Source organism: Phymastichus coffea, unplaced genomic scaffold (genome assembly GCF_024137745.1).
Source record: "Phymastichus coffea isolate CEN01 unplaced genomic scaffold, Cenicafe_Pcof_1.1 PCOF00003, whole genome shotgun sequence".
Lineage (NCBI taxonomy): Eukaryota > Metazoa > Arthropoda > Insecta > Hymenoptera > Eulophidae > Phymastichus > Phymastichus coffea.
In genome coordinates, this window is record NW_026706814.1 from 11,936,401 (window position 1) to 11,960,343 (window position 23,943).

A 23,943-nucleotide genomic window follows, 5' to 3' on the forward strand; every position below is an offset into this window, starting at 1 on the left:
AACAACAGCAGCAGCAGAATAGAGCGCTTTCAGCAGGCCTCACAGCAAGCGGTGCGCTCACCCAGGCTAACCTCATCCCCGCGCCAGCAGTTCATCGGGTTGCTGTCAAGCTACCGCCATTTTGGTCCGATCGACCAAGCTTGTGGTTTGCGCAAGCGGATTCCCAATTTTTCATCTCAAACATCAATAATGAAGTAACGAAATTTTATTGTGTTATTTCGCAATTGAAGACGCGCGTTGCTGTGGAAGTCGAGGATATCATAAGCAATCCTCCTAACGAGACTCCATACACATATTTGCGCAGTAAACTCATTGAGCGTTTGTCTGCTTCAGAAGAGCAGCGTGTGAAGCGTCTGATCAGTGAAGAGGAACTCGGCGACCGCAAACCCTCGCAGTTCCTTCGCTATCTTCGCACGCTCATTGGCACAACGATTATTCCGGATAACCTATTGCGTCAATTCTGGCTCCAGCGCCTTCCATCTCACGTCCAGGCGATCATCACTGCCCAAATAACTGCCCAACCTGCTTTGACCCTCGATAATCAATCCGAAATCGCTAACAAAATTATCGAGGTATCACCGGCAACTCCTCTATCCGTCAGAGCTGCATCTTCATCAACTTCTGTCGAGCAAGAGTCGTCGCATAGCGCGCTGATTTGCGCCATCGAGTCTCTGAGCAAACAAGTTGCAGAGCTTTCGACGCGCGATTCTTGCAGAAATGAGAATCGCAGCAACAATCGTGGACGACGCACTATAGGAATTTTCGCCCAACTTTGAACGAAATCAAATAACTCAAGATCTAAAAGGGTTAGAGAAAATCGGGGAACGGCATTTTGAAGCTTTTGTTAAGTAGATTAAGGGAAAAATAGTCCAATTCGAGAAAAAAAAAATTTTGAGCTCCAAATCGAAGGTCAAAACACGAGTTTTTAGGAAAATAAAGCTTTTTTATTTTTTCTAACATACTTACACCATGAAATTTGAAAAAGCAATGCAACAGAAGTGTAGCTCTTGAAAAAACAAGGCAGATAGCATTTTTTGTTTTTTTTTTTACTTCAAGGTCAACGAAGTAATATTTGTCAAATCATCCACTTACCTATCGTGAGTGATTTAATTGACTTAACACAGTTTTTAGTTCTAGTACGGGTTACGAAGCTCTTGATGTGTGGCAAAAGTTCAAGAAACCATTAATAATAATTTGAAAGTCATTAATACGTTGAAGTACACACACAATTTGAGATAGCTACATTTTTTTACATGAAATAATTTGTTACAAATTCTCGAAACTCGTTGCTCATAAGACTGCGCGCCTGTAATGAACTTATAACCCTATTCATCTTCAGTGTCAGAGTATTCGTCGGAATCTACAATTTCAATTGATGACTTGAGAAGACTGGAAATCATATTTATTCATTCATTTATTGTTTCCATAAAAGTATTGTATCTCTGATTCAATGTTTGATACTCACTTCTCTTGAATATACTTTCGAATATTTGCTGGGATTCCATGTTTTCTGAGAATGGCCTTTCTTCTGATTATTCTCTTCTTTATGCCCATCAGAGATATTGCAGGATCACTCATTTCAATTGCTCTATTGTATAAATCTTGGGTACGATTTTCACGAGAACTTTGACGACAATGATGAGTTGTGTTTGATCTGAAGTATTTATGCCATGATTCCAAACCATCTTCAGCAAAATATGCGATTGGAAGAGGAAAATTTTCTGCTATTTGACATCCATGAATCAATAACTTGTGCGTAGTTGGATTCATTTTTGCCCAGGGGTACAGCGAATAGTATAATTTGTAAGTATCGAAAGTAAAATTTTTCATTTTATCTAAATCGAGTACTTTTTTACTTTTGAATGCGGCAAGAACAGTTGCTATATTTTCGACTAATTTTTCGTCGAGTTCTAAGGCTTCTGCGAACGCTGCTGGATTTCCAAAGCATATCCTAGCTAAATTTCCAGTATTTGTCGTTCCAGTACCTTGGAGCAATTGATCCGCTCGAATCGTTAACTTTTTGTACAAGTTTTCTTTGACAACATTTTCTCTGTCCTTGTATTTATCTGTAAAATAATAGTATTTCATTGCTAGCAATCTGCTTTACAAAACTATTAATCTGTATGTAATCTGGAGAGTGCTAAATGACTCGTGACTTTTTCCATCAATTATAAAGTTTAAGTCATGTTAAACAGTTGAAACGCTGCCCCAAAATATTGAAAACTTATTTATGATAAAAAATACACGTACCTTTGTCTTTGTCGATTCTTTCCCACTGTTGAAAAGGCTTGCGGTAACTCAGATTCATCAAATGCTCAAATGCTTTTATTTGACAGTGTAAAATACCTAATCCGAAATTTAGTGTATCTCCTTTTGATGTAAATTTATTCTTCAAATTACTAAATGTAGATGTTGTGAGCTGACAGCAAGGGCATCTTGACGCAGATGGATTGTTAGTAATAATATTCAAACACTTTCCATCGAACAAAGTAGGGTACACTTCAAACTTGACACGAACTTGTTTTTCATTTGATAAAATGAATTTATGAGCAGTGAGAAATTGTATCTCTTTGATCAACCGATCATACTCGACTTTCACGCTATCAGTAGTTTCTTGTTGATAACAAATTCTCACTGGTCTAAAAAATCTCACACTCATGGGAGTTGGATTTATCCAACTGTGCTCGCCATTTTTCGAGTCAAAAAGCTGAATTACTCCGATGCACGTTACGAATAGTGACAGTTGAGCATTTTTGTTTTCTAATTCTCCATTTTCAAATTTTTGTTGAGGATTTTTATGACCCGAAGAGCTGTCAAAGCCTATCGATACACGCATGTGTAAGTTGCGATATGTATTATTAGGCCATCCGAGCGCTACAGCTTCACATAATCGCTCAGCAGTTATATTGAGTAGCTCTTGCAAACGTACACAAACCTCAATGTCACTCTCAACTTGATAAGCTCGCGGATGACACTTTTTTTTCTCTTGCAGTAGTGCTTGATAGCTGGGATAAATATCGTATCCTAAGCTTTTTGTATCAGATATTAATGCTTCGTATTGATTTTTACTGTAGTCATTTTCTAAAAAAAAACCCAAAGCCGAACTAAGTGTATGTTTTCTTGCCAGTACTTCTTTTTCTCCTTCTTCTTCTGTCTGATCTTCTATGATCTTTTTTGCATTCATCTTTTCTGCCATCGATATCACTTCATCATTGTACTTGGGATCATTCAACAAATCTTTAGCTCGATTTCTTAAAGTAGTTCTTGAAACACGCATCTCACGCACATTGATTTTTTTCCGACCACTGTTAATGACATCTCGTCGGACTTTTTTTGGTCTGCCTCTTCCTTTCGGTTGTTTATTTTTATTCTTTCGGCCCATGGTGAGTTACTACTTATTTGAAAAAAGTCGTGTCTTGAAATACCTGGTGATGTAAGTTTCGTATCGTACAATATTCAGAATACTCATCACGAATTTTCCATTCGTTTACCGTATTACGAGCAGATTTCTTACACGAGATTGGCGAATAAAAATCATAGAAACGCTAATTTAAACTTACCATCAGTTTATGAAACGTCAAATTAGACCATACAATTTTACGGAATTATTACACTCTATTGAACACTGGAAATTATTGATAATCGCAGTTCAATCGTAATGAATATACGTGCTGTAAAACTATTCTCGTACAAGTTACTCACTTGAATGAATGTAAAATGTCTTACATCAGTTTCATCAGGACAGAGGTGAATGATAAAGTCAAGCATGTAAACATTGTATACATTACGATTTCATTCTACTGACCTACTGTTGTACAGTGAAAGAGTTTCTAAGAGAAACTATATAGATATACATTTTTTCAGTAATTTATTTTTCTATTATAAATCTTTCAATTATAAATATCAGTCTATATTTTATGAATCAGGTTTTCAACTATTATTTCAATACTCATTTCGATAGCATCATATAATTTTGTGTATTTTGTAAATCTAAAATTATAGTTTATGCAAGATTTGAAAATGATAGGAGTTTGTGAGTTTGAGATATTTTTTTGATCAAATTAAAAAAAAATTAAAAGTGGTTCAATAAAGGTTCGAATTTCGAGAATTTGTAACAAATTATTTCATGTAAAAAAATGTAGCTATCTCAAATTGTGTGTGTACTTCAACGTATTAATGACTTTCAAATTATTATTAATGGTTTCTTGAACTTTTGCCACACATCAAGAGCTTCGTAACCCGTACTAGAACTAAAAACTGTGTTAAGTCAATTAAATCACTCACGATAGGTAAGTGGATGATTTGACGAATATTACTTCGTTGACCTTGAAGTAAAAAAAAAAAACAAAAAATGCTATCTGCCTTGTTTTTTCAAGAGCTACACTTCTGTTGCATTGCTTTTTCAAATTTCATGGTGTAAGTATGTTAGAAAAAATAAAAAAGCTTTATTTTCCTAAAAACTCGTGTTTTGACCTTCGATTTGGAGCTCAAAATTTTTTTTTTCTCGAATTGGACTATTTTTCCCTTAATCTACTTAACAAAAGCTTCAAAATGCCGTTCCCCGATTTTCTCTAACCCTTTTAGATCTTGAGTTATTTGATTTCGTTCAAAGTTGGGCGAAAATTCCTATAGTGCGACGTCAACGCAGCCACTCTAGGCAAGACTCAGGCTCTGATTCTTTACGACTCTGCTGGTACCATCACAAGTTCCATGACAAGGCTAAGAAGTGCATCAGCCCGTGCAGTTGGAAATCGGGAAACGCCGATGGCAGGTCGTAAGGACGGCGGTCAGCTAAACGAGTTCATCGAGGGCCTCGGGCCCGGCCAGCTGGTGGGTAGGCAAGCCCTTGGATCCCGGGCGCTCGGCGACATCCAACTGTCGATGAAAAGCGACAAAGGATTCCTGGAGGTGGAGGTGGTCAGAGCTCGTGATCTTACGCCGCGACCAGGCTCAAAAATTATACCAGCTCCTTACGTAAAAGTGTACTTAGTGAATGGTAAGAGATGTATAGCAAAGCAAAAGACAATGACGGCGAGGAAAACACTGGAACCGCTGTATCAGCATAAATTATTATTTCGAGAAAACTTCCAAGGATGCATACTGCAGGTGACAGTGTGGGGCGACTACGGGCGTATAGAGTGCGATTTCCAGATCGTTTTCAACCCTGAACCTTGTTACTCCGCAGGGGGGTGGTGTGGCGAGCTTGACGAACTGAATTCTATATTCGAATGCGAATTCTTCGTTCGAAGCTGAAGTTGCCGCAGCATGTTTCTTTTATTACGATCGTATAAAAGTGTGTGTTATAATTGTTTTCTCAATAGTCGTTATTTTCACAGCTCAGTATAAACTTTATAATAAAAGCTAATTATCGAAATCAATATATTTGCATTAATTCACTTCATTTGTTAAGGTTGCGAGGCGCGCGCGGGGAGAAGAAAGAAACTGTAAACTGTTGACTATATTTATTATCGTTGATTACAAATGGCTGCTGTAACCTGATTTACACTTATGCTCGATCCCCCAGAGCTGTGAGGATGCGAGCATGGATCGACTAGTCGTTGCCCTTATTTAGGAGCAACTAAGAAATTTCTACGAGAAGCTAGCTTATGGAAGACCAGCTCGCCTCGAGTACCGGAGAGAGACTGGAGTTGCGGCTACACACACTCGCTACGGAGAGTAAGAGTTTGCTTGCGCACTCCTCGCGTCGTAACTAAGGAGTGGCGCCTCCTCGTGCCTGTTGCGGAAAGCTGGGCGAGACCGCCACAGCCACTCCCTCCCTGGAAGTTGCCCGATCAGAGGGCTACTCTGACGAAGGTCTTGGCTGGGTGCTGGTTGGGCTAGCCCTCAGCGATGCTGGTGTGACCTCAGGACTGGTATCTCCCAATGAGCTGGCTGGCTGCGTAAGGGGTACCTGAAATGATACTAAACGAGACTAGGTTTCTCTGGCTTGCCGTTGCGTCAGTGACGGCTCGTCTGAAGAGATATATGCTGGCATATATTTATTTATATTGATACAGTCCACACACTGTATCAACTGGCATAGCAGTTGATACAGTGTGTGGACTTCCGCTGATGTCTATGACGTATCGCTGATCGTCCAACCGTGTGACTACGCGATGAGGTCCTGAATAGGGCGGTGTAAGTGGAGATTTAACTAGCACTCCCAATTTAAAAACATGTATATACATGCATGAAGATCTCCATGCATAAACTGCTTGGTCTTGACGTGGTGTGAAGTTGGTGTTAGTCGAATGACCTGATATTGCTTTCGCATATGGTCTAGGAAGGTTACTGGTGATGACGGAAGATCCTTGGCTACAAAAAATTCTCCGGGAACTCTAATTGTTGTTCCAAAGGTAAGCTCGTTAGGTGAAGTCTTGATGTTTTCCTTGTAAGCTGTCCTCAGCCCTACACGGAGAGAAGGATCAGCGTAAAAATTACGGTGACCGTCCCGTAAAGCAGGGACATCTACATCGTACTAGTAATTTGTACGTAGAAGCCCTAACAATAATTACGAAGATGTCCCAGTGATTTTTACGTGATGAACAGTAATTTTTGTGTACTTGAATATTTACACAGAAAATCTTAAAGTTATTGCGCAGATATCTCCGCACTTTTTACCGAGTGTCCTGTAATTTTTACCCGTACACTTTGCGTGCTCAATGGTCACGTGGTCGGTCATGAGTCGTTCATGTGTTGAATGTTCCGACCGCTGACCGGCAACTGATTGCTTGCTTTTCAATATAAAATCTCTAAGTAAGTACATAATTGTAATAAAAGTAATTATTAACAGTAGTGTCGATAGTGTGCATCTTTGGATAAATAGTATTCTATAATACGTATTTCTGTCAGGTAACACGCACTTTTCTCGAATCTATTTCGTAAACATAACTTCTTGCATGCACTTATTATTTTTCTTGTTATTTATTTACAGAGTGTCGTAATGGTAATGGTTGACTATTATAAATCACCAAGTCGTTAATAGAATTTCATTTATCGCTATGTATATCATAGAATTTTTAACCTCTATCTTTGTTTGAAGGATCCACGACCTTGGCCGGCTGGACGTGAAAATCTTGTGAGTTTTTCAGATGAAAAGTTTTTTATTTTTAATTTACTATTTTTATTTTCTGCAGCCGTTATTTAGATTACTTAATGACAGTGTTGATGGGAAATCAGTTTTGTCAGTGTACAAGAAAAATGGACTGTTATATAAAAATAGTAGAAATTTGTTGTCAAGAATCATAATAAAAGAGGAAAAAGACAGAATTTTTGAAAATATAGTGATAGGTCAAGAGCCTGATCATTTAGAGAAGTTCATGTGAGTCAAAGATTGCAATAACAACAAAGTATTGAGTATTACACTATTCATATGATATGTAACTGATGGACTGATGTCGATTCTAGCATTTCTCCAGACACATTCAAGCGTTTAGCTCAATCAATTGTTGATCTTTTCCCCAGTGAATGTACTGAAACTTATTATATACCATACCATAGAGAAATAAATAAGAGAAAAATAAATCCATCGGGCACTCTATTTGATCACTGTGATTACACTAGAAGAAAGTTGAAAAGGATAGGTTTGGTGGTTCGCAACCAGGAAGAAGATCCTTTAGCAATACCACGGCTTTTATTTAATGGTGAGTCATAATTGAATAATGAATAGTCTCTTGCATCATTGGGCATATATACTCAGTCGAACATTGTTTATTATCAGAATAATTTTTATAGCATAGTAGTTTGAGAGTATAAGAAATCAACTAACAGAATTGCACTTGAATATTTTATACTGATTTCTGTATAGATTAAAACCGAGATGATATCGACTGGCTTTCTACGTACATTGAACCTGAAGAAGAAGTTGAGTTGAGATGGGAGAGAACTTTTCCTACTAGGCAGAATTTACTAAGACAAGAGAAATGTCCCATTCATGAATATTATGATAAATTCAGGTGTCTTCAGACAAGCCAAGGAATATCTATGGTAATGCATATTAATTCTATATAGAATACAGAACATGATTCAATTGGAGAGGATTATAATTTACATTTTACTAGTTGCTGTATGATTTCAATCGCTTGCATCCTGGCCTAGAAGATCGTTTCTCACATAACTGGACCATTGTAAAACCTCATCTCATTCGCACAATACAAGGATCTATTGAAAAAATCAATAACGTCAATGATAACGCCTTAGCCAATCTTATACCTGCTTTATCTCCCAGTAAGTTACTCACAAAATAAATTACTTTGAAATTTACTCTCTGTTGTAAATGTACTGCAAGTAAGTTCTTAAGCCATGATATTAATTAATATCCAAAACCTATTGCTTTTCTCATAGGAAATGTGGATGCAGTAATTTTACATTTATTACCCTTATACATAATAAAAGGTACTAGAAAGAGGAACGGGACAAAAAATAGACCTAATGAAAACGAGCCTCAGAAGTTGACGATTGAAGAACGTAGGGAAGGTTTTTTTCTGCACAGCCAGGTTTTTTCAAATTATATTCTTTTGTTTAACCTAATCTTTAATTGTGATGATTGAAAAAATAATCACAACATTTATTTCAATTCGTAGATTGCAGCTGATATTCAACCATCGATTGGCAGATTAAGAGATAGATTAAAAGCAGCCAATTTGACTCTGCAACCGACACCGATTCTCGTTGGAGATCTAGTTAACATTAATTCAGCTTATATATCTGTTAACGAGACATTGTATAAAGTTGATACGACTTTACGAGCTATTGACTTGTGTTTCAAAATCATTGTTGCTCTTGACTGCGCTTATCCAGAGCGAGCTCTACCCTTCTGGCTATTTCTTCAAAGAGGATTGTATGACATCGAATTCGATACCGATGTAACTAATAATAGGTCTGTAAGCTCATTAGTTGGCGAAGTGAAAAACATTATCAGGCAACACAACGGAAATGTCGTTTAAATTATTCATTATATTTATTATGCTAACTTGTTCTTTATGTGTTGAATACTTCAACACCAATGAAGAATTTTTCAAACACGTCCAATATGTACATAAACAAGATGCTAATTTTTCTTGTGAAAAAAATTGCGGACGAATTTTTCAGAATTTTGACTCATTTCGCAAACATTTTCGACTGAAACATTTTCGTTATGTAAATCTCACAAATGTGATAAATGCAAAGCAAACGAAATGTGATACAATTGATAATAATCCGTTCTTAAATCTAGATTGTAGTAAAGTAAGGTGTCAACTAACTACCGATGTTAGTAATAATATAGAGTTCATAAAAAAGTCGACTGATGTGAATAGCACTATAGATAGTCTTTCCAAAGACACTAAAAAGTTATCAAATGAAAATGAATCTAACATTGTTACTCAAAAGATTAGTAATTTTAATAATGTTGATAATCCTAGTAATGTGAGTGATAGTATTCAAAATTTGACTGATGATTCTCTCGATACTAACTTGCATGTTACTTTTGAGGAAGTTGATAGTTTGAGTATCAATTCAGTGGATGAAAGTGATGCTAATGCTCATGACATTAGTTTTCATTCGAACTATTTAGCTGAAAGTAATAATGCTCGTAGTATTGAAAACTCGAGTAATATAAGTTTTCACTCTGTGCCATGCAGATCGTATAGTAAACAAAGGAAAATTGAGTTAAATGAAGGAGCACTATTTGCAGCTAAACTGTACAGTCATCCCGATGTCGCTCGCAGTAGAGCGCAAGATATTGTTCAAGATACCCGAGTATTAATTAATAACGTAACAAGCGCAATAAAAAAGATTTACAAAAATCTCTAACAACTAGCGAAAATGATACTTTGACTTCGAAAATTGAAGACGTTTTTGCAAAACATGTTAATCCATTGAATGAATTATCAAGCGAATGGCGTAATTTTCGAACGTTTGAAGATTTAAACACGTTTATTAGACCACAGTCATATTCTCTTGGGGAAAGAAAGGAATTTATACTGCGTATTGGTATTCAAACCTTAGAACTAGTCAAAACCACAGCAGAATTCATTCCGTTAAGATACGTATTTAAATCTTTTTTTGAGATTCCTGGTGTATTTGAAAACACACTCAATTATATGAGCTCTTTATTGCAAAATAAAAAAATTATTTCAAACTTCATTCAAGGCTCATTATGGGCGGAGATCAGCAGTACTTTTAACGATAAAATTGTAATCCTTTATTCTTATACTTTGACGATTACGAAACAAACAATCCGTTAGGAAGTCACAGAGGAATCGCAAAATGTGGTGCTATCTATATTTCTATTCCTTGTCTTACTCCAGAAATGCAATCAAAATTAGAAAATATTTTTCTATTTGTTCTGTTCAATACATTGGATCGTGCAGTTTTTACAAACAAAATTGTTTTTCAAAGAGTGATCGACGAGCTAAAGTTTTTGGAAGAAGAAGGTATAACTATCAATACATCAAATGGCCCAAAACAAGTTTACTTTGTATTATCTTTAGTCTTAGGAGACAATCTAGATTTAAACCAAATTTTGGGATTTACAACTGGGTTTAATTCTAATAACTTTTGTAGATTTTGCTACATTCATAAAAAATATTTAAATACAGTATTTGATGCAAACCAGTGTAAACTCAGAACTGAACGCGACTATGAACAAGACGTACTTAAGAACGATAAAATGTCTACAGGTATTGTGGAAAGATGCGTATTTAATGTGTTAAAACATTTTCATGTTACGAAAAATTTGTCTGTGGATGTAATGCACGACCACCTGGAAGGTGTGCTTTAATATGACTTATCACTTTTCTTGTATCAGTTCATATATGTGTATCAATATTTTACTCTTGATGTTTTGAATAGTCTTATTAAAGGCTTTCAGTATGGTCAAAGTAGAAACAAGCCTCCCGAAATAACTGAAGACCAATTAAAAAAACACATATTATTATGAGTGCATCAGAAATGCTATGTCTAATTAGGCATATTTATCCTATGATTGGTCACTTGATTCTAGATAGTAAAAACGAGGAGTAGGATCTATTAAAACAGATTTGTGCACTCACTGAATTATTTGTAAGCAGTGATTTGCCTGCGAATGCTGCCGAATTGTTTCGACGTAAAGTGGCTGATTATTTGAGGGATCTGACTAAAAAATTTCCTACGTGGCTAAAACCAAAACACCATTTTTTTATCCATTATTTCATAGTATTTTTGTTGGCGGGTCCTCCATGGAAAATAAGTTGTATGCGCTTCGAGAGCAAAAACCGAGAAGGGAAAACTATAACTAAAGTTTCTTTGAGTAGGGTTAATATATAGTATGCCATACGATAGCCGTGAAACATCAACTGCGATTTAATTATCGGTTGTTGGAAGAAATTGATTCAGAGCCCGTAGCAAAACCAGCCGAAAAATATACTACAATCTATAGCATCCCAGAATTTTTTTTTATTAAAAATTTACTTCCCCAAGATATGCGAAATTCGAAAAAAATTGTTCTAAAACACAATTTGAATATTAAAGGAAACAATGTAATAGTAGACTGTATTATAATGATTCCCAATGAATATGGACCAGAATTTTATTATATTAAAAATATTATTTTCGAGGAAAGTAAATTCTTTGTAATATCGCATCACCTTTTAGATGTAAGTTTAGATAATCACACAAATTTATATGAAATACATTCGTTTGAATTTAGCTGGTCTGTATTAACGAATGAAGATTTGTATGGATTCACGGTATCTTATATTGCAAAAACCTGCGGAGGTAAAAATTTTGTAATAAGAAATTGGTTTTAATTGTAAGACTTATCATCAAGAAAATAAATTACTGTTTCTGTAAGTTTCTTCAATTGTGTTACATTTATTCTTGTTCTTGATACTTCCATTTCAATAACCAATGAATTTGTTATTTTTTATTGATATTTTAAATCTATTTTAATTATTAATTATATCATCAATTCAAAAACTGCGCCTTTTTTAATCAAACATAACCTCCAATTTCGAGTTGGTTGAGTAATTGGAAATTTTACGGTGCTGTCCCGTAAAATTTACTAAGACTCAACCATACATTTTACAAGCAACCCATTTATGTCCCAACATTACGGTGCGTCACTGTAATTTTTACTGGTACCATCTCCGCAATTTTTATAAGAAACTTCTTTCCGTGTAGAACCACCGTAGGCAGCAGCTCAGTCCATGGTGAGTTAGGCTGACATATTAGTGCGGCCTTGAAGAACGTTCTGTGAAAACGTTTGACTATCCCGTTTGACTGCGGGTGATATGGCGTGGTGCGTATATGTGTAACTCCAATTAGCTTTGCCAATGAGCTGAAAAGTGCAGATTCAAACTGCGGTCCTTGATCGGTAGTAATTGTTAGCGGTGTGCCAAACGTAGCGATCCAGCCAGAGTAGAATGCGCCGGCCACTTCTTCCGCTGTCGCACTTTTCAGCGGGATCGCTTGTGGCCATCGAGTGTATCTATCAATGAAAGTGAGGCAGTACCTATACTCGTTAACGAGAGGCATAGTTACTATGTCCAAGTGTATGTGGTTGAATCGAGCTTCTGGTACGTCAAAGCTGACTGGCTGGTTCCGCGTATGACGATGGATTTTCGCCCTCTGGCACGGAATACATTCACGCAACCAGGTAAGTGCGTCTTTGCGAATGCCAAGCCAAAAGTACTTCTCACGAAGCTTCCTTGCTGTCTCTCTTCCGCTCGGATGGGCGGGGTCATGGATGACGTCGAACGCTGTCTTCCGCAGGGCGGGGGGTAGGTACGGGCGTACCGTTCCTGTTAAAACCTCACAGAGGAAACGGTGTTCGTCCAATTCGATCTGCTGTAGACCACTCAAGTGATCGCTCTCTCGACTAGGTAAAGCTTCGGATTCCGCCTGAGCCTTGCTACTGACTTGAGTACTGAGCCGAGTGGGCATGTTGGTGCAGATTCGTGACAACGCATCAGCGACGACGTTTTGCTCCCCTGGAATGTGCAAGATCGTTGTACAGAAATGATCTATATAGTCCAGTTGATGTAGTTGCCGTGGAGATTGCCTTATCCGGGCGTTGCTGGAAAGCTTTAGTGAGCGGTTTTTGATCAGTCCTTATGACGGACTCTTTGCCTTCAACTATGTGTATAAAGTTTCTGAGCGTTGCAAAGATTGCAAGCAGCTCACGGTCGTCCAGGCTGTGTAATTGCGTTCTGCAGCGGATAGCTTCCTAGAAAAGAAACCAAGTGGAGTGTGCCTTCCTTCGATTAACTGCTCGAGGGACCCTCCAATTGCCGTTGCAGACGCGTCCGCTGTGAGAATGATGGGCACGCTAGAATGTAGAAAAGCCAAGGATGTCACCGCTGCGAGCGATTTCTTAATATCCTTTGTGACGAATCGATAAGATGAATTGAATGGTCTCGCTCGAAGTGTGATCGATGGCTCGCTCGACAATGTCTTGCGAGCAACTTCATGCAGAGGCTCGCTAGTGAGTTGCTCGGACCGCGGACGACTCTGTTTCCCGCCGTCGAAGTGACAACGCCTGAGAGGGCTCCGTACTGTCTGCCTAGCGGATGAAGACGGGTAGTCCTGAGATGGTGTCTATTATTATCATTGGATCAGCGAAAACACAATTGGGTTATTGGGTTATTGGGTTATTGCCTTTGCTGCATGTGAAGAAGGTTTTCTCCACCATCATCATTTATAGGGATTGGACGAGTTCAGCCACCAAACCAGCCTAACCTAGCGTGAGTCGCCTCAAAATGTGCAAACCGTTTGGATTCAAATTATAGAACGAGAAACGAAAGGGCCGTTCGTGCGAAAGTAAAATAAATCTAAAATATAAACAGAGTGACCGATCTTATTTTATAAAGTATGAATAGCGTAACGAGTGATCGAATTTTATATAGTGTAAATTGCGTATTTGACTTAGTTTTATAAAAGATAACGGAGTGAGTGATGTGAATTTAGAATGCATGAATTTGTGAGAATGATTTAATGTTGTGAGGGAGAACTGAAACGAATGTATGAAAAGATGAATAGCGTGACTGATGAATTTTATAGCGTATGAAGGGCATAATTGATTGGATTAAGTTGCCGAGATCGCGAGATTAAAGATAGTGGATTATATGGTTATTGTATAGAAAAACGAAGTTTACTTATGTTTCTGTGCTCTACCAGTAAATAAACACCGAATTGTTCATTTCCGAGGTTTTGATATTGGCTTTCTTGTTTTGTTACATTCCTAAGGCTTAAATTCTGTGATCATTTGAATAAATACCACAATATTTAAATTTAATATTTACACCTTGAATGCTTCTTTCAACTCCGCCGTCCAGGTATTGGCGTTTTGTCCTTTTTCTTCATGCTGATGGCGCACTCGTTGAGTAAAGCTTGAAATTCAACTGCATGTGGAATTAGCAGCCTGAAGTAGTTGAATGCTCCCAGGAACCTCTTCATGTCATGAAGAGTTGAAGGTTTCGGGATGTTGAGAATAGCCTCAACCTTCTCGCCTGGCGGCCGAAACTCATCGGCATTGATCTTGAAGCCCAGAAAGTTGACTTCCTGTTGACCGAACTGACACTTGTCCCAATTGATCTTAAGACCGTTTCCGAGTAGGATATCAAGGACGGTACGCAGTTGATTGAGGTGCTCGTCCATGCTGCTGGATGAGATGAGAATGTCGTCTATGAAGACGGAAACGAACGTATCTCTGGAACATCTGGGTGGCATTTTTTAAACCAAGGGGCATTCCCAGAAAGTCGAACAAACCAAACGGGGTTGTGGTTGCTGTTTTTTGGACGTCCTCCGGAGCTACGGGGATTTGGAAGTACGCCTTTTTAAGATCGATGGTCGAAAAGATTTTCTTACTATGAAGAAGAAGGAGCAAATCGCTGATCCTAGGGATTGGGTAGCGATCTCGAACGGTCTGGGCGTTCAGACTTCTGTAGTCTCCAGTCAGGCGAAGCTTCCCTGATGACGACTTGACCATGTGGATCGAACTGGCGTAGGAACTGCTCGATGGTCGTATGATTACAGCCTTACAAGTTTCTTGTCGTTGGAAGTTGATGCTATTGCGACTGATGACCAAAATAGATGCAGGGGCAGTGATAGCAGTTGGACGCCTCACCAAACCTATTATAATAATAGCACATGCCATTTGTGTGAGGCCTAGACTTAGAATGCGAGTGACTTCGATTAATGGCTCCTCTTTGCTTACTGTCCGGTTTGGACTGGTGTGCGGGGGCGACGATTTCGGCCACGCGGGTGGACAGATCACGGGCGGCTTTGATGAGCTGAAGCAGGAGGGATTTTATTTCGGCCAAATCAGAAGCGCGGTCTTGCCCGGCCATTACGGCAGCGATTGGTTCGACCACGATTACGGACGGTGCGATCGAAGGATCCACAATTGTGTCAGCAGCGTCGAGCAGCTCATCTGTTGTACTGGCTTTGAAAATTATCAGAAAGCTCTGAGCATGGCGTGGCAATATACCAAGCCACTTGACTTTGACTAGGTCCTCAGTAGCCCTACCTCCGGCTAGGTCAACCATTTATCTATATAGTTGAGATGGCTTCTTATCGCCAAGGTCGAGATGCGTCAACAGTGTTTCGAACTTCTTGTCGACCTTTGAGCCGAAACACTAGATGAGCCGTGTTTAAGGCGTGACGTATTTGTTTTACTCCGGTTCTGTTTTCAAAATATCTGAGATTTCCCTAAGCGCGCGTGTGTCAAGGGCACCGATTGTTTAATGGTATTTCAAATCGTCAGAACGTATACGGCTCACCTGGAATGCCGACTCTGTTTTTGCAAACCAGAGCTCGGGTTCCTCCGCCCAAAACGGCAAGAGTTTGCATGCTGTAACTGCCGCTATGCTGTTAGCTTCGGCATGCATATCAGCCATACCTGATATCTCGTCGTCGTCAACGAAATTGAAGTCAAGCGTACGAGGTTGGAGCTTTGGATGTGGAATGTGCCTGATGTTGTGTTGATACTTCTGTGCTGCTGGAATGCGAGCTGTTGGATGCCGGATTGTTGATTGTAGCGTCGAGGTCAACACTGTTGTCCCACGCCGGCGTGTCGTCATGCGGCACCAAAGAATTCCCGGAGCGGACGCTATTTACCGGAGTTGAAGAATTTCCTTCACGGCCACTTTGCATTCCACAATGAGAATGTCGTTGCCAAGCAGAGCGAATTTTCCTCCACTTGACTTAAACGACGAGCACAAAACTGACGATCTGTACTCACTTTATAATGCCACTACTTTACGTGGGGTCACCACTGTTAAGGTTGCGAGGCGCACGCAGGGAGAAGAAAGAAACTGTAACCTGTTGACTATATTTATTATCGTTGATTACAAATAGCTGCTGTAACCTGATTTACACTTATGCTCGATCCCCCAGAGCTGTGAGGATGCGAGCATGGATCGACTAGTCGTTGCCCTTATTTAGGAGCAACTAAGAAATTTCTACGAGAAGCTAGCTTATGGAAGACCAGCTCGCCTAGAGTACGGGAGAGAGACTGGAGTTGTGGCTACACACACTCGCTACGGGGAGTAAGAGTTTGCTTGCGTGCTCGTCTCGCCGTAGACTGAGGAGTGGCGCCTCCTCGTGCTCGATTGCATCGATTATACGAGAGTGTGTCAATAGTGAATATTGTCTTAGTCATTGATTGCTTAAGGGGTTTTTGAATTCCAGCGCATTGTGACCTTGTTACGCTAGAGACGCTCATTGATGTAGACTCCTCTTGATGTTTATCTTAATCCTGTCAATGTCTTCAATTGTACTTGTCCATATAATTTGTACCGGGGCACTATATTTTTCTAAGTATTTACTTGCCGTTTCCATTATACCGAGTATAAACGTAACGTGTTATAGGGTCGTATGAGCTCATTAATTTAGACAAATACAAAGTGGCGTTACGTCAAAATTGCATAATAGTTGTTATAGATGTACATACACCCTATTAATATCGCGAAGGCAGCTAAAGAAATTAATAAATGTCAAGCATCATTGCGTGAATTATGAACGCTGTAAAATCATTCGATTTTCAAACGAATTGTTTTATATGTAGCATAAAAAATTACTATTTAGATGGCACAAAGATATCTAGCAAACATAATGCCACTATAGATACCTTTACAAATATGTATGAAGAATTCAATGTAAAACATACATTACAAGATGAGGAAAAGTTATTATTATCTTGGTTAGAATACATTAAAGACAATTTTGAAAATATAAAAGCATAGTATTACGGAGTATGTTACAAAAGATTTCCTAATTATAAAACTAGAAATATTAATGGCAGGCCAATAATATATAATATTCTTTCGTATATGCATTAACAGGTTGTGACACTACATCTGCATTTTATGGGCTAGGAAAAAATTCGATTTTGGAAAAAATAGATAATCATAGATTAATTAATTTAGTAAATTGTTATTATGATCCAACAGCTGATAGCACAACTTTAATTAAAAACGGTAAAACAATAATTCAGACATTATACATAAGCAACGGGGATAAAATATTACAAAAGAAAAGTTCAGAAAAGTTATTTTTCGCTGACCTACGATTTTTTTATTTTAAACGTCAAACAAAATCATCGTCCTACAAACTCGAAAGTTCACCACCGACAGAAGGTGCAGTTACCAAGCACTGTAAGCGTGTATATTTACAGGTACAAGCATGGCGTAACAATTGTTTGAATCCTCTTAACCCATTAACGACCAAAATGCTCAATTTTTTTGTCGATTTTCAACGCGTTTTTTCGGTAGTCATAGGTCTAAGAAATTTTTGCAAACACGTATTTGGATGGGAAATTTAACGCTCTTTCAGAATCTTTTTTCAAAATTGTGATTGATTGCGTTATAAAAAAGTTATAGCCAATTAAACAATAAAAACCTGAAAAATTTTGTGAAAAATCAAGTTTGCGATTTTTTTAGCAATGTTACCGTTAAAAAATCATCAGACAAATATGATCAGAGGTGATCACAACTATCAAAGTATCTTCAGGAATTTTGGTGGAATTTTTGAACCACTTCTTCCAACAAAATGGTGGCAAAATAAAAAAAAATCCATAAAAAACATTTCTCATTTTTTATCTCGGAAACCGTTAAGTTTAGATGAAAAGTTCATTGAACAAAAAAGTCTTAGAATTAAACGAGAAATACGTTTGAATTTTTTCAAAATTGTCCGAGGCGATTTTTGAATTTTCGGAGAATACGGAAAATCCATTTTTCCAAAATCATCTCCAAAAATTCTGAAAAAATTCATGCGTGTTCCTTGATAAATTCTAAGACTTTTTGTTCCATAAACTTTTTCTCCAAACTCAATAGTTTTCGAGATAAAAAACGTTCTACTCTTAGCATGACCCAGAGACAACGACGAGGACGTAGTAGAATTTTGTCTCCTTTCGGGTGCTTGATTTGAGTGAGTCCTCTTGCCTCTCACTGCAATACGAATTTTTCAGTGTTTTTTTTTGAAACATTCAACACAAATCGATAAATCACATTTTTCACAGATAATTCTCGTTCTTACGGGACAATAAGAACAAAGTTTGAGTTTTGTTTGTTTGGACATATTGTGTTTCTCTTTTTTGCATTGTCTCTGCGTCATGTAATTTTTAGCTATTGAAAGTGCAAAATCTTTTGTTCCAACCCTTTTTTTCTCATCATTGATAGTATTGAATAGTACAGTAGCATTTACAATCGAAGCTTGAATTAGTCTCAAAAAAACTACACACGTCTACTTTTTTGAACGAATACTCGGAAGTAAATTGTTACAATGTCCGTCGTGGACATCATTGCCACCCATAAAACTGTCATAGACGCTAATAGCCCTCGGAAAAGGTATTTCAACTTTTTTTTCTTCTTGTTTACTGTATCTCTTTGAAAAGGATAATGGAGTTACCCCTTCAGCAGTAGAAATAATCGAAACTGGTTTTGAATCCATCACAGTGATGTAATTTATACCACTGTTCTTATCGTGTTTCACGGCATACTCACCTCTTTGAGCTTTTTTATTTAGACATTTTTATCTTCGACTCTATCTTCTCTAATAGTATCTGTACATTTTAGCCCAAGCTTCTTCAAATGCACAGCGAGATCTAAGCTTGTGAAATAATTATCATAATAAAGATGGAACATAGATATTTTGCCCGGAGGTATAACACGAACAAATTTTTCTGGTAAATTCATGACAACGCGAGGACCTAATGCACACTTACTAAATTACTTCCCGTTGTGGAATTTTTTCCGCAGTATAAGTCAAGACCTAATACAAAACCATCGGAAGTACAAAGACCCCAGAATTTGAGACCAAATCGTATGGGTTTTCCTCGAATAAATTGTTTTAGAACCGTCCTCGCATAAGACTTAGCCATAATTTCATCGATGGAAAGAGCAGTTCTCCACACACAGAACTTCATAATATTAATTTCAAATAGGTTTAATAGTGAACGGACACGCCAAGCATAGTCAGTTGGATTTTTATCTTTCGTTTGTGAATATTTTAATTTTGATTTGATCTCTTCAAACTTATTACGTGACATAGCAGAAGAAACAACGTTACAAGATAAAAAGGGATCACGTGACCAGTAATCCCTCTGAGATTTCCTTATGTTGAATGAAGTCAAAATGATTATTCCCACGAATGTATTTAAGTCTTTTAAGTTTAAATCAAAATTATTTTCTTTGCAAGCATCTTATAATATATTGCTTCATTTCAGTTGAGAAAAATGTTTCAAACAGTTCTACTGGCTCCATTTCTTGTATTTTATTTTTTACCGAGCCTTTCAATAAAATTTTGTCTTTCAAATTATCATTATACTTTTTTTCTCCTTCCATCCACTGGAGTTCATGCGTTCTTTCTAATTTAGTTTGAGTTTCAGTATATGTTTTACAAGCTTCTGTATAAGTTATATTAGAAATTTCATCATCCGAATCAGTATCGAAATCTGATCCATCAGAACCAGAATTGTCAGGATTTGGAAGGGTAACTATATCATCGTAAGTGTTCTTTGAAGTATCAATTTCGTACATTTCATGGGAGCGAGTGGAACGTCTTTTACGTTTTTGCGACATGTTATATAAAATAATAAAAATACCTAATGAAAATAATGACTACAGTTTTCAATGCTTTTTGTCAAACCTAGACTTTAGAAAGCGAAAATAATCTTTTCGATTCGATTTACTGTATGGTCTCAAAAATACAAAAGACGAGTGAGTGATAAAAATGAGCTCACATACAATTTTCTGAATTGCTTTTTTGATATGTGTATATTAGTATACGCTATACAAACTGCACTTGTATACACATAAAAAGGCAAAACATTATTATATTATTGTTGAATGGCTGTTCTTTATTCTGTATCAAAAATATTAACGCTGCTAGGATTATAACCTAACTCACTTTTTATTTCGAAAACTATTGAGTTTAGAGGAAAAGTTTATACAACAAAAAGTCTTAGAATTCATCAAGGAACATGCCTGAATTTTTTTAGAATTTTTGGAAATGATTTTCGAAAAATGGATTTTCCGTATTCTCCGAAAATTCAAAAATCGCCTCGGAAAATTCTGAAAAAATTCAGGCGTATTTCTCGTTTAATTCTAAGACTTTTTTGTTCAATGAACTTTTTATCTAAACTTAATGGTTTCCGAGATAAAAAATGAGAAATGTTTTTTATGGATTTTTTTTATTTTGCCACCATTTTGTTGGAAGAAGTAGTTCAAAAATTCCACCAAAATTCCTGGAGATACTTTGATAGTCGTGATCACCTCTGATCATATTTGTCTGATGATTTTTTAGCGGTAACATTGCTAAAAAAAAATCGCAAACTTGATTTTTCGCCAATTTTTCAGGTTTTTATTGTTTCATTGGCTGTAACTTTTTTATAACGCAATCAATCGCAATTTTGAAAAAAGATTCTGAAAGAGCGTTAAATTTCCCATCCAAATACGTGTTAGCAAAAATTTCTTAGGCCTATGACTACCGAAAAAAACGCGTTGAAAATCGATAAAAAAATTGAGCATTTTGGTCGTTAATGGGTTAACCCATTAACGTCCAAAATGTCAAAATTTCTTGCACGTTTTCAAAGTGATTTTTTCCTATGTAATTGGCGTTGAAAAAATTCTTGAACCACATATTCTGATGTAAAATTGCATGCTCTTTCAGAATCCGTTGCCAGAATCATGATAAAACTCACAGGAAAAGAGATATGCTCGATTGAAACATAAAAAACACCTAAATTTTCGAAAAAAAAAATTTTTAGGATTTTTTTTCGAAGTGTTACGGTGAAGATATCACCTTGCGACCGTGATCAAAGGTGATCATGGGATTTGAAGTTTAACAGGGAATTTTTTTGTTTACCTTGAACCATCGCTTCTTTACAAAATGGCGAAAAAAACGAATTTTTTTTTTCAATCTTCATCAACTTTTTTCTCAAAATCTATGAACTTTAGACAAAAATTCATAAGAACAAAAATGTCTTAGAATCACTCGAGAAACATCCTAAAATTTTTTCAGAATTTTTGGAGACATTTTTGAAAATTCCATTTCCCAAATTTCCCGGAAAATCAAAAATTGTCTCAAAAAATTCTGAAAAAATTTGAGAATGTTCCTCGAGCGATTCTAAGGCATTTTTGTTTTTATGAATTTTTTTCTAAAGACCATAGATTTTGAGAAAAAAGTTGATGAAGATTGAAAAAAAAAAAATTCGTTTTTTCCGCCATTTTGTAAAGAAGCGATGGTTCAAGGAAAACAAAAAAATTCCCTGTTAAACTTCAAATCCCATGATCACCTTTGATCACGGTCGCAATGTGATATCTTCACCGTAATACTTCGAAAAAAAATCCTAAAAATTTTTTTTTTCGAAAATTTAGGTGTTTTTTATGTTTCAATCGAGCATATCTCTTTTCCTGTGAGTTTTATCATGATTCTGGCAACGGATTCTGAAAGAGCATGCAATCTTACATCAGAATATGTGGTTCAAGAATTTTTTCAATGCCAATTACATAGGAAAAAATCACTTTGAAAACGTGCAAGAAATTTTGACATTTTGGACGTTAATGGGTTAATTACGGTTGGCAAAACGGAGAGGTAGGATTACAATCTATTTATCTGTTAAATCAAGTGATACCACCTGATATTGTTAACAAAATTTCATGTAAATATCAAAAGAGTTGCAAGGATGCATGTAGTTGTCGTAGACATGTTCTCGATTATGTGGTTTTTGCAATGGAAACACATGCACAAATGCGGAATCATTAGAATTTGAAAAAGAGCCGAATGATACCACCTCATTTTGCCGAAAAAATTTCATATAAATGTCAAAAGAGTTTGGAATTCAACAATCACAAAAGAAACCGAGATTCAGCGTATATATATATGCCTTTATGTATTAGAATTAAGTACATTATCAAAATTGTGTTAATAACAAATTAAATTACATTTACTTATGAATATAAATTGCACCAACGTTCATAATTTTATTTGCTACTCTAGATTTAAAAAAAACATTGGAATCAAGCTATTAGTTCAGAAGTTATGAATAATTTTTCTGAGCGCCGCCGATTTGAAGGTAAAAGTAATTTTCTTTAAGCGTACGAAAGCTCGCTGACAGGTTGCTCCCACCAGCTTGACCAGCCCTTTGCTTTTTAAACTGGTAACTTTACCTTTCAATATCATTTAAAAGAAACCTTAACTTTTCAAATTCCATAAGAGATTTTTAAAATATACAGTTTACGGTACCAATTGCCGTTACATTGGTTTTTTAAATATAAAAAAAAGGGACTACGAATTTTTGAAGAAAAAAAAATCGTATCTCGCTTCCTATTGGACATAAACAATTTTTTTTTCATTAGCGCCTTGAAACCAGCTGTAATAGTTCTTTTATTATAAATTTGTAAAACGAATAGGGTTGTTGCAAATAGAATTGTTTATAAACAAAAAAGAGATTTATTTTTTGAATGGTTTTTTATGTCATTAAAAAAAGATTTTTTCATATGCTACTAATATGTCATGAAAATATACGTATTTCAGAAGAGTTTTAGCCCTTTTGTATCTTAAAATGTTTGACCAACAAAAAGCTATAGCCTCGTGCTTTGGGCATCTCGGGATAAACTAATTACAATAGCTCAGGAACTAATAAACGGATTTGAATGTCAGTTCGTCATTTTGTTTAAAATGATACAAGCTACATAGTGCAAGCCAAAAAGTGAAGATTATAATAAATAATTGATATTTTAATAATAGCCATTTTTTTGCTTTTTCGCTCTTTATACAATGACCAATCAACGAAATTAATCGTGTGACGGTTCAAATTATAGGTTTTTTCATTATCTACAACTTTCATGTTAAACTTTTTTCTCTTTTTGTCTAAAATGCATTCCTACGCTTACAGAACGAAAAAACATTTCGACAACTTTTCACCTTCCTAGTTCCATTGAGCAACCATTTTTTTAGTTTCAAACTATATAGTATTAGTTCTCATGTCGCCGTTAGACAAAAAAGCGATCCTATCCATTTTCGATTTTGTATAAAAAATATCCTCCTTTTCGCCCTATTGATTGGCTTACTAGTATTCATTACTAATTCAAAAAGATGTTTCAAATTATTTGTAGCGCGCGCGCACACACATATATATGACAGAATAATTGATAAACTTATACTTAAACAGATAATTGGAATAGATTGCTCGTGGTATGTGATTTTAAACCCGATCCAATCAAAAGACGTAATTATATTTTTCATTTATATGGGAATACAGAAACAAATGAGGTATATTCGTCCTAGCAAATTACACAGGGCAACAAAGAATGAAAAGTGAGCTGACCTAGAACCATGTCTAGATACTCCCGAAGATTTTTGAGTCGCTGAATCCAAATCCAGCGGCAGATTTTGTCCATCACGTCAGATTCCCGAGAAGTGCAAAAAATTTTGAAAAAATTCAAATTTTTCAGAAGTGCAAAAAACACTGTTTTTAACTAA

General features: G+C 36.6%; 1 protein-coding gene across 1 annotated transcript; it reads right to left on the reverse strand.

Annotated features, from left to right (window-relative positions):
* Positions 1-1,277: 1,277 nt before the first annotated feature.
* On the reverse strand, positions 1,278-1,770 carry LOC131665671 (uncharacterized). Its single transcript, XM_058937731.1, has 2 exons — positions 1,466-1,770; positions 1,278-1,389 (listed from the first exon to the last, which is right to left on the reverse strand). Exons 1-2 carry the CDS (start codon positions 1,768-1,770, stop codon positions 1,326-1,328), a joined length of 369 nt encoding a protein of 122 aa, XP_058793714.1. The 3' UTR covers positions 1,278-1,325.
* Between the last annotated feature and the right edge of the window lie 22,173 nt (positions 1,771-23,943).